The following is a 12,280-nucleotide window of genomic DNA, read 5'->3' as shown; positions in this document are numbered from 1 at the left end:
GTAAAGACTAGCAACACATGTGTCCTTATATAAGTACTCCTGTCATTTATAACATTCATCAATTTATAATTATAAATATATGTCATAATCTGTGCAATGGACTGAATGTTTATGTCTCCCCAAAATTCATATGTTGAAATCCTAACCCCCAATGTGACGTTGTCAGGAGGTGGTCCTTTGGGAGATAATTAGGTCATAAGGGTGAAGCCCTCATGACTGGGATTAGCACCCTTATAAAAGAGACCCCAGAGAACTCCCTCACTCTCTCTCTGTCACATGAGGACACAGGAAGGTGGCAGTCTGCAACCCAGAAGGGGGCCCTCACCACAACATATGGGCACCCTGATCTTGGACTTCCAGCCTCCAGAACTAAGAAGTAAATTTCTGTTGTTTTAAGCCACACAGTCTATGGCACTTTGTTATAGCAGCCTGAGCTAAGACAATGTGATTAACTACGGTCTCTCTTAGCAAACTGTAAGCTCCATGAAGGCAAAGATGGTCATGTATGTTTTGTTCACCGTGTCCCTTGTCCCTCTACTATTGTGTGTCAAATGAAGCAACTACATGAATACTTCTCTTGTTAGATGTCTCCAATGGATCCCACTATCCAGTCAAATCAAAACTCCTGAGCACAGTGTGCAAGGAGCTTCACACACCGAGTTCGACTTTGCCTTTCTGGACTCGTCTCCAGCCATGCTCCATGTCCACCTTATGTTTAAACTACACTGGACTGCACACATTCCACAACTACATCCTGTATTTCAGGCCAGATGTCTTTCTTCTCCTTTCTCTGCCTACAACTCCATTCTCCATCCTACAGTCAATCTGGAACCTGCCTAGTTATCAGATAAGGCTCAGATCCAATGTCATCTCTTCCATGTCACCTGGCTCAGTCTTGCTCCATCTAGCCCACCCTATCTCCTGCTCTCCCATCCCCAGCACAATTCAATGCTCCACTGTCTGTATTTCTCTAGTACTACATGCTAACATACATAACCACAATATTAAAATTATTTATGTGTGTGTCTATTTCCCCAACTCATTGTAACCTTGAGCATCCCAACCTTTGCTTGACACATAGGGAGGGTTCAATTACTGTCAGTTGAAATGAACTGAAATAAACACATCACACATTTTGGTTTAGTAGCCCATCAGATACAGACACAAATTCAGAAGGTGTAACTTTAAAACATGTGTCATAAAACAGGGAAGATGTATATTCTGATATTAAATTATATTGAAATTCACATATTCACATTAAAATAACTCAGGAAGACTACGTTGACCTAAGAAATAAGAAATAGTAAAGCAGGGAGGATAAAAATTCACTTAGTAACAAGGAATAGCCAGATACCAAGTGTGAAGGAGTTCCTTTAACTCTAAAACACTGCATAATTTTAAGTGCTCTAACATTATCTGCAAACAGTTACTAAACAAACAATTTCCCCCTTCCTTGGGTTCATCCTGAACCCTTTCCAAACCAGGAAGATGGTCAACAAAATGACTAAGAAAAAACTCCCTTAAGAGTCAAAGTCAGGGCAGAATGGAGGAAGGCCTGTTGTCTCCAGCACCTGCTCCCTTTCTCCAACCGGTTCAAGGCAGATTCAAAAGACAGATTCTTTCAGGACCATTTCAAATACAGCACCCCTGCTAGGTCCCCTGTGTCCTCAACGGNAAAAAAAATTATAGCCCTTAGAGTTGTCCTAGAAAGAATATATTTGAAATAACGAAATGAAATATGAAATAATATACTAAATGATATATTAAATAATAGTTTATGTATTAAAAATAATGAAATATGATATATTAAAAAGAGCTTGGCCTGGGACTTGGCACAAAGCGGAGATTCCAGAATTGATAAGTACATCACTGAGTTCTCACATAAGGCCTCCATCCTAGGAGATACGAACTGTGTTCTCCTCCGGTTGGTTCACATAATAAGGTCAACTGATGCCTGTCACTTCTGCCCAACATCGCTGCTCGGGAAGGACACAGAGGTGGTACTCCCAAGAACTCTCTAAACAAATCCTGAACAGCAATCAGTCCAGAAACGGATTAATTCTCTAGGGCAGCAAATGTTGACCTTCCCCCTCCTCTTCCCAGAGATATGACAGAACTCTCACTACTGGCTCAGTGGAGGGAAAGGAGAGCAATTTACAAAGAATCATGAAAGCACGGTCTTGAAGAGAACTTACGTTCAAACTACTACAAACTCCTCATTTTATAAGCAGGAAATCTGATGTACAGAGAAGCTGCATGACTTGTCCGAACTCACGCTGCTAGGAGGACCCAGATTTCCTGGCTAGCACGCTTTCCCTGAGCCGATAGGAAATAACTTTGGATTTTTTTTTTTTNATAAATATTTATTGAGCCCTGACTTACAACAGATATTGTTCTAGGCTTAGAGGATACAACAATGAACAAGACAAAGGTCTTTGTTTCCAGAGAGTTTACATTCCAGTGTTCCTGAAATGCAGAGATAATACTGAGTGTTCGGAAAGACCATGGGAAACAGAGACAATGCAAAACAGATACCCCAGGTATCCCGGTTGATTATCCAACCATGGAGCCTTCAAGGTAGAATTACATGACTTCTGTACTATGAAATCAAAACATCATAAATAATATTTCATCCAAAAATATTTCTTCCTTTTTAACAGCTTTATTGCGTGTATTTAAAATATGCAGTTTAATAAGTTTTGGCATATGTAAACACCGAGAAACCATCATCGAATTCAAGATAATGGACATATCCTTTACCCCAAAAAAGTTTCCTCCTGCCCCTTGGTGATCCTTTCCACATCTCCCTGCACCAGGTCACCCCCCGGGAACCTCCTATCTTCTGTCACTATAGATTCATTTGCATTTTCTAGAATAGAATTCGTGTGGCTTCCTTCAGTCAGCATCTTTATTTTGCAATTCATCCACAATATTGCCATGTGTAAATAAATCATTCGTTCCTTTTTCTTGCTGAGTAGTATCCCATTGTGAACATTTGGGCTGTTTGCAGTTTGGGGCTACCACAAAGAGAGCTGCCTGATGCTGATATACTCTCTCTCACCTGAGGCCCAGTTTACATCCCACCTTTTTCATAAAGCCTTCTAGGAAGACTCCCAGCATTTAGGGCTCTCCATCCCTCCATGTGATATCCTAGAGAACTCAGGATACTCCACTTGTGGCAAATGGGGAAGGTGCATCTTTACTCTGGAAATACATTTCAAAGATCACAAAAAACCTTATTGCATTATTCATTCCCAAGGTCTTACCTGTGAATATTGGATACACTTGCAGTGACCATGATTCCATAGCACAATAACACCAGCACAAAAAGATGCACAGAGTACCTTTAAGACATAATGGCAGGGGACATGGAATGTATTTCATATTAACATACCTTTTGGCCACCCATACTGCTACCCTACCTCCACCCCCTCTAAGAAGTAAGTGATCAGTTACCCCATGTTTATGTGAGAGAAAATAAATCAAATATTTTTGTTCTATGCAATTAATATGCTATATCTTGAAATGACACCAAAAAATCATGGCATAGTCTGCCATCTGCAGCACTAGTAATATCAGGCATCCATAAATGGAAAGCTTCTACATTTTTCATATATGCAATTTAGAGTCCAGAGAGAAGAGTTCTTTCTCCAGAACTTTATTGTTTTACATTTTAAAGTATCAGTACCAAAACTGGGCTTCCCCAGATACCAAGACCTTTACCTGGTGGCTGATTTAAAACACTTATCCTTTCTCTAATTTTTCTTCGAGGAGAAGGAGCAGTATTCTAGTACAATTCCTTGAACAAATTCACTAATTTTCTTAGTTTGTACTTCTAGAAATGTTGCTCCTAAAGCTTCTTCCCTAGAAGTGCCAATCCCTGGGAATTTGCCCAGCTTACCTAGTATAGGTTAAGTCCAGTCTACGGGCTTTCTCTGCTATAGCATGACTCACATTCCCTAAGACCTTCACTGAAACTATTGTTCTGTTCTGACGAGATGTAGGACTAACAGCTATGTCTCTAGCAGTAATGCAAGAAATACACCAATAGCTACCATTATTAGCAAAAAGTTCCTCGCTGGGAAAAATTAAACCTATAGCATCCCATTTACAAAGCAGGGGTGGGGAGTTCAGATCTGTAGAAGACTAATTTTAAGAAAAAATTCATTGCATTGACTTCCAATGGATAGTCAGTTATTGATTCCAGGTACTTATGGTAAATATAGAGATTCCTCCTGCCCCTTGGTGATCCACATTATTTTATGGTAAGATTTTTACAATATTTTACAATATTACAAAATTTTACAATACATATTTTGCAATATGGTATTTTGCAATACCATATATTTCTTACCTTACTGCAATGCCAAGAATATTGCCACCAAACATCCAAATGATAAATATTAGAATTTATGAGGCTCATACTCACCAGCCAAAACAAAAGATAACAAAGTAGATGCCAAAAATGGTGGCAAATGCATGCCGGACATCAGAACTGGATTTACCAGGACTTAAGTAGATGCGAAACCAGAAAGCAGCAAACAAAGCAAACAGCTGGCAAGCCACGAAATTCACCTGCAGGGGAAAGGGAACAGAAACATTTACTGTTTCACCCGTGTGTGAATTTGCTCTCATTTTATCACATTCCACATCAAGATGCATCGCAGACTTAGATTTGGTCCCCAGCAGAGCATCTGTTTGGAAGAGGTGTAAAAGATGGAAGGGATAACCGTTGGCCCATATCATATTAGAAGTGACAAACCCAGCAGTTCCTTCTCCAACCCTTTAACACCAGCAAGAGTGCTTTCCCACCCACAAGCAGGGGCTCTTAGGTAAAGGGCCAAAGCACTGAGGTCTGATTGCCGGGTCTCTTTTCTTATGTCCAGAACTACCCAGAGGAAAAAATGTGTCCATTTAGAGATGTAACATTTGGCAAAAGAGTTCCTGGTTTGGGACTTAAGAAATCAAATCTTTCTCCAAATTGATCATATGCTGTTCCCTGACTCCTCCCTACCTGCCTTGTACAGCTTCCCTCTCCCACCCAACATTCAGACAGCAAAGTCTCCTGTGTCCTTTCTTCCGAAGGGAGAAGCAACACAGCTTAGGATCAAGGGTCTGTCTCTGGGTTTTCCAGCTCCTAAGTAGAATTTTGTAAACCTAAAGCACAGACAAATCTGAAAGTCAAAGCAGTTTCCAGAAATTGGAGACAGATTTTTTTCTGTTTAGTTCTAAAAGCTTGTCTTCCTAAATCAAAAGCAAAGCTGAAGAAATTAACACAAAGAGTTTCCATAATTATGGAAGGAAGAAAAACTCTGAATGATGAAAGGGCTACTTGTCTGTATTTTAATTTAATAGGAGATAAAAAGTTTGGTCAGCAGTCTGAAGAAGAGGTGTCCCCAGTTTCAGTGGAGACAGAACTTCGATATGCGGGTACAGGGTTGGGAGCAATGACTACAGAAACTGATGGGATCCCTAGGGACGTGTGGAGGAATGATGAAGGTATCCCAGTAGCTGAGATGGTTGCCTGGCTTCTCAGAGCATGGCTACGGGAGGCGGCCAGCCCTGCAGGGCAGCATGCTTCTAGGAGGCTGAGTGGATGACGAAGTACACAGACCTGAGGCACCTATAGGCCCCCCCACGGGCCCCCTCACAGGCTCTGGCAAGAGCAGAGAGGCAGGATGAGAGCTGTCAGACCTGAAAAGGTCATGCAATTGGAGGGAGGAAAACATTGAGTGTGAACCTGCCACCCTGAGCCATGGAAGGGGCTGCAGGGGCAGCAGATCCAGCCTCAAGAGGCCACGACCAAAACCACAAGGATAAGCTCCACCTGAGCAGAGGCCAGCACAGCCCCCACGGCAGGACCAGATGCCCTCCCCAAGGCCAGGAAGGTCTGTAAACTCCTCAGGCCTTAGATCAGCCCCGGGTGAAGAGGTGACAACCCTTTTACGTAACCAGTCTCACACTGGAAGTGAGTTGCCCCAAAATGGCAATGTAGCTTGAAAGCCACGTTAAATTTAGTAAGGAGAAACTAAAAAGTTACATTTTTGGCATAGTGTGTCTGTGGCTGTAAATTTTAAACCCATCATTATTGCCACTATTGGAAATATGCACAAAAATTTGCATGAAAAATATTCACCTCAGCATTATTTCTAGTACCGAAAAGAAGGAGGAATCTAAAGTTCAACACTAGTAAAGATACTGGTCAACCCATGAAACAACCGAAGAATGCACCTGCATTACCATCCTTTTCTAAAGTAATATGGTAGTGTTTTCTACAAGCTGTAACTTTTGACTGACTCTTGGAAATTTATTCATTGGATGATAGAAAGCTAAATGTTGTAAAAAAATGTTGAGGCATCATTTGCAAAACAAAATGAAGTAAAAGCAACTTAAGTAGAGGAAAATAGAGGGATAGTAATCAGTGGTGAACCCACTCAATAGAACAGTATGGCATTATTAAAAATGGGCATTCTAAAGCACCTGTAATGAAATGAAAAGCATTCGCTGTAACTAATAGAAAAAGTATAAAATGGTATGTATATTTACAACTATGCTAGAAGAAAAAAAACAGTGGCATATAGAAAAAGGCCAAGATAACATATAAAACTGAATATATAGCTATTATATTAGGATGGAATCTAGGCAAATTTTTTTGTAAATTTTTTTCTCAATTTGGAATCATAAAATTCCATGTGGAATTTCCCATATACTCACATACACACAACTGGGATACTCTAAGAAACTCATAATGCTTCTGGCTGGTATCCAACTCTTCTTCCCCCAGAAAGATATCCTTATTTAATTCTACTTGCTCTATCCTCAGGGTTGCATTTATTAGCACCTACTACAAATAAAGCCTAGGGAGCAGTTAGGAAGAGGTCTACATGTAAAAAGAAAAATCTCATCTTAAAGAAAAACATACTTTTTAGAGGCAGCAAAATATCAAGAGTAATAAGGCAGGTGGCCAAAGAGAATTGAAATATATGCCATGATGCTCTTTAATAAACTCCACATTTAAAAGGAACGTGTGCAAAGTTTTTACTTTTCTACTGATCCACTTCTTTCACAGCAGCAAAGAAAGCTGCACTTTCATTTGTGACATCCCACAATATGCTCCCCACAATGACAGTACTGTGTGGGCCCTTATGCATAAGGAAACAGTAGAGCACAGCTGTTTTGATCAGACTCCTCAACACAAGCAAGACTCACATCACAGATTCAGCAAGAGCTCAATTTCCACAACTCTTGCAAGATTTCAAAGTCACTGCAAGCAAATAAAACACATACCCAAGTATTTGGTTTCTTATTCCACCCAACCACAATCAAACTGTGCTGCAATTTTCAAATATGTCTTAAATCTTTCTATTCTAATGTGCTTCTAAAAAGGCATTATTCAGGGATTTCTGTTCCATGGCCTTCATATTCTTCCAATGTAAAAATGTACTGTGCCAGGAGCTAAAAACGTTGCCTTCCTTCTAATGAAGAGATGCAAACAGGCTATTTTTAACAAACAGCAAATATTAATAGTCCAGAATGATCACCCCTACTACAGTGGCTTGCCAGTGGCTCACCAGTGAGGTGCAGGCAACTGTCCAGGCCTGGAATGTTTTTCTTAGCAACACTGCTTTATATGCTCCAAGATAAACCTATCTAATTAAACAATTCCTTATTTAAAGGCAAGCCATTCTTCCACCACACAGTGCCCCCTACAAATAAGTGTGGCCGGGGAAGAGTCCTAACAATGCTATTCCTTTCTGTACCAAAACCAGAAAGTGTCTGTACCACATTCTTTGGTTACTTTGCACTTTCAAAGACATCCTTGTTATACTTTCATTCCACACTCCTTGGAATGTCAGCAAGAAATGTTTCTAAATCTGTAAAGAGCCCATTTTTTTCCAAGCTTGTGGATAAGCAAATATTATTTGACTGATAATCAATGTGCACAATTTATAACCAAACAACCTTCTTAATTGATATTTCACCTCATCTTAACAATAAATGTCATTTATTGAGTGCTTACCATGTGTCAGGCACAGTGATCAACCTTACACAAATGCCTCGTTTAAGCCTTATAACAACCTTATGAAGTAGTTTATTCTCCCTTTACATAGGAGGAAAATGCAAACTAAAATGGTTAAGCACAATGTGCAAGTCACAAAATTAGTGGGTAGTAGAGCCAGGGTTTAAAAGCTAGCCTGAGAACTTATTCATTATACTATACTGCTTCAATCAACTCCCAACATCCTCCCCAGAAATATTATCACCCAGGGGGAATTTAGTAGCTACCTGTATTAATTTGCTAGGGCTGCTATAACCAAGTACCACAGACTGAGTGGTTTAAACAACAGATATTTACTTCCTCACAGTTCTGGAGGCTGGAAGTCCAAGATCAAGGTGTCAGCAGGGTTGGTTTCTTCTGGGACCTCTCTCCTTGGCTTGCAGATAGCCGTCTTCTCCCTGTGTCTTCACATGGTCTTCTCTCTGTGTGTCTGTTTTCATCTCCTCTTCTTACAAGGACACAAGTCAGACTGGATCAGGGTCATCCCGAATAGCCTCATTTTAAAGGAATTACTTCTTTTAAAGCCCTGTCTCCAAATACAGTCACATTCTGGGGTACTGGAGGTTAGGACTTCAACATCTGAATTTTGGGGGAACACAGTTCAGCCCACAACACTGCTCGGCAAAAACCCTTTACTCAATCACATGGAATGAAACAGACTTCCTTTTCTCTGCTGCTACACATGGAACGTGAGCAAGCACCAAAGCAAAGGCTGTGTGGTTGCTGTGAGCCTCTGTCCGAGCTGGAGCCTCCTACCCACCTGGAGGTAACTCAGCCACTGAAACAGCTCCTGAGAGGGGCCTCCAGCTCCTGCTCCTGCCTCCCTGCTCCCAAGTCTGTCTACAGCTCATTAGCCTGTAATGGGTTTATCCATATTGAAAGGTTCACTAACCTTCAGCCTTTGTTTCAAACACACAAGTTTTAAAGCAATAATAATAATTAGCATTTATTGAGCATGTATTATGTGCCAGGGGCTCCACACTGTTGGCTGTTACTCTGCATGCTTCCCATCTATTATCTCATTTTGTCTTCTCAGCAACCCTCAGTGACCTACTAGGAAACTTGGACACAATGTCAATGGCCACCCAACACTCAGCTGTAGGGCAGCACCACAAGTCAAACTGAGATGCCTAGTCCCTGCATGCAGTTGCCTCTCCAGATCTCAGTGCTGCACAAGGGAGATGTGAAGTAGGCTGCTAGGGTGGAAAATCCTCCCAACAACTGTTCTTTGTGGCTTGCATAAATTCTCTCTCTCTCTCTCTCTCTTTTTCTCTCTCTCTCTCTCTCTCTTTCTCTCTCTCTCTCTCTCTTTCTCTGTCTCACTTACATACCATCATACCATGCCTCTTTCTTACCAGTTCAGAGTAGGTCATCAGAACCTCTAGAATGAGATAACCCCTCTCTTAATTCCCAGAGAAAGAATTCTTATATACTCAGAGTTTTAACTGGACAGGAAGACTTTGAGCTTACCTTATTCTGCAAATATCTTGCCACATATATTAGTTATGATTTAGAATGAAAACCCTTTTTAAAACTGACTCCAGTGGATATAAGGGGGTAGGGGAGATGATTATGCTCTCTCTTTAGCCATGGCAAGGAAAAACCCTGAAATATGTATGTGATCTCTTTTAAGGATCTGCCTGCAGCTTACCTCCCACCCCATAAGTCATATCCATATAATCTTTGGCCCAGCAGGCAGGGAAGACTGTATAGAATTCAGGACCATTTAGGAGTCCTGAAAAACGCTGTCCACAGACATGCTGTCCCCCACCTCCTCTGGAAATAAGATTTCTCCATTAGTGTTAATTCATTATTTGCCAGTTACAAATGCTAATATAATAACAGCTAGCATTTACAGTGCTGACTAAATGCCAGGACCTAAGTCCTTTTGCCTGTATAACTCCTTTATTTTCACAACTCTTTGAGGTTCTTTGAGGGGTCCATTTTATAGATAAGGAAATTAAGTCACAGAGAGGTTAAGAAATTTACACAAAAATCATACACCTACTCACTGGCAGCACTGGAATTTAAACCCAGGGAGTCTAGTCCCTGAGCCCATCTGCTTAGCCAGTACGCTGTAGTTCACTTAACTCAACCCTCTCACTAAATTCCAACATCTCATTTTCCAGTTGAGGAAACCAGAGCCCAGAGGTAACAAGTGTCTTGGCCTGCATCACACAGCCTCTGAACATCAGAGTCAGGACTAGAACTCAGGTGTCCTGACTCGGGTCCCGAGTGAGTTCCAGTGATTCCCCACCAGCCTTGGATGTGGGATGGAAGTAAAGCGGGTGCAGGTGGCCAGATGGACCCATCTGGGAATAACAGTCTGAGTGAAGAACCCTGGGCCTCCAGAGGGGTGAGGGGTGCACACTGTGGAAAGGGACACCACTGAATGAGGAAGTGAAATGTTTGGGGCAACTTTATAACCTTGACTGGGGCATGGGTATGTCAAGTTTCATACAAGATAAAGATCACCACCAGCACATGTATGCATGTGCATGCGTGTGTGTGTGTGTGTGTGTATAATGTGTACATATAATTATACATACATATGTATATTTAATACCAGGGTACTTCAAAAACTTCATGGAAAGATTCATATTACCATTTAATTCTATTTTTCCACCAACTTTTTGAAGTACCATTGTATTAAATATGTGTATATTACAGTATAATATATACATATATTTAATATCTAATGTATACAATGTGTATATATAAAATGTATCTATAATATAAACATATATTTAATATGGAATGTATGTGTATTCATACATATATAGCGTGTATGTGCGTGTGTGTGTATATATATACATGTAATTGTGAAACCTGAAATTTTTCTTGTGACCCAGGTTCACCCAGCTGAGCCTGGAGTCACCTTCTCTCAGTCTGGTGCCATAATAAAAAGTTACCTCAACTGAGAGACTACCACCACTTATAAGGTTACATGGGATAATAACATCTACTCCATAAGATTGGAGTGGGCACTAAATGGGATATGAAAGTTCTCTGTAAACTATAAAGCTCCACAAGTATGAGGTTAGCTACAAACTGTAAAGTCAGAAAATGGCTCTCAACACTGAACCCTGGAGTCAACCAGGGAGCTATATTCTAAAAAAGTAAAATTAAAGCGTCTGATATTAGGCCCCACTCCAGATCAGACCTGGGGGGTGAGTTGGGGGGGGCAGGGGACAGGCATCCTTTTAAAATTTTTTTGAAGTTCCCAGTAATTAAAATATGCAGCCAGGGCTCAGATCCACAGCTTTAACTCATCATGATGCTAATTGAGAAGTAAGAGGCAGTTTGGTGAGCATATATTAGAGTGATGAAAGATTTTTAATCAGGCATAAAATAGACAAGAGAATCTGTGACAATCCATAATCATCTGGGTCCAAGCTCTTCATTTTGTGGGTAAGGAAACTGGTCCACAGAGGGAAAAGGCTACCATGGCCAGAGTTTCCTGACTTTACAGACAGATCTGCTTCCACTATATCAATGGATGCAAAACTACATGTCCAATGTGAACTATGGCATCTTTATGGATTGAAACTTTTTTCATGGACTGTCCGTATGTGCTGGCTGACAAACTGTGACTGCATTTTGTAGCTCTAACACTGCCGTGCCGCTCCATACACCCTGCTTTCTGACCTGACAACGAGAAAGGCGTAGCATGTTGCATACCTAACTTTTCAAAGGTTTAAAAATGAATAGGAAAAACAATCTGTCCATATAGAATGGGTGAAAGCCATCCAAGCTAATCAAGCAAATATCATATATTCCCAAGACTGAACAAATGTTGTAAGAACTTTGGGTACTTCTTCGAGACATAAAGTAAAACTACATCCAAAGGCAGTCAATTGAAAGAAGCCAAAGAGTTTTTTTTTTTTTACCTAATTTCATTTTATTATAAAATTAGTAAAAGCTCATTTTAACACATTGAACAATACAGAGGTGTACATGAAAATGCTCAGTCCCTTCATCCCCACCCTTCTACACCAACCATCTGCCCTCCTCCTTAGCAGATCAGAATATATTCTTTAAAAATTTTTTCTATACTTAAAAAAATCCACAAATATACCCATTGTGATATTGTTAAAAAATATATTTGGGGGCCAGCCCCATGGCGCACTCGGGATTTCACACTGACTTCCGCCACGGGCTCGGATCCTATATAGGGATGACCGGTGCGCTCACTGGCTGAGCGCGGTGCGGGCGACACCA

At 40.7% G+C, this 12,280-nt stretch overlaps 1 protein-coding gene across 1 annotated transcript in view; it reads right to left on the bottom strand.

Moving 5' to 3' along the window:
• The window catches only part of MBOAT1 (membrane bound O-acyltransferase domain containing 1), a gene marked incomplete at its 3' end in the record, with an annotated part of 96,880 nt that overhangs the window by 36,115 nt on the left and 48,485 nt on the right, over positions 1 to 12,280 (bottom strand). Inside the window, exons 2-3 of the mRNA XM_008589491.1 lie at positions 4,430 to 4,575; positions 3,267 to 3,344 (exon numbers count right to left, since the gene is read on the bottom strand). Coding sequence (XP_008587713.1) covers positions 3,267 to 3,344; positions 4,430 to 4,575 — 224 coding nt within the window. The remainder of the gene's footprint in view (positions 1 to 3,266; positions 3,345 to 4,429; positions 4,576 to 12,280) is intronic.

This window comes from Galeopterus variegatus, unplaced genomic scaffold (assembly GCF_000696425.1).
Source record: "Galeopterus variegatus unplaced genomic scaffold, G_variegatus-3.0.2 Scaffold5477, whole genome shotgun sequence".
Taxonomy (NCBI): domain Eukaryota; kingdom Metazoa; phylum Chordata; class Mammalia; order Dermoptera; family Cynocephalidae; genus Galeopterus; species Galeopterus variegatus.
The sequence above is the reverse complement of the archived record's forward strand: the minus strand, read 5'-3'. Positions and strand labels throughout refer to the sequence as shown.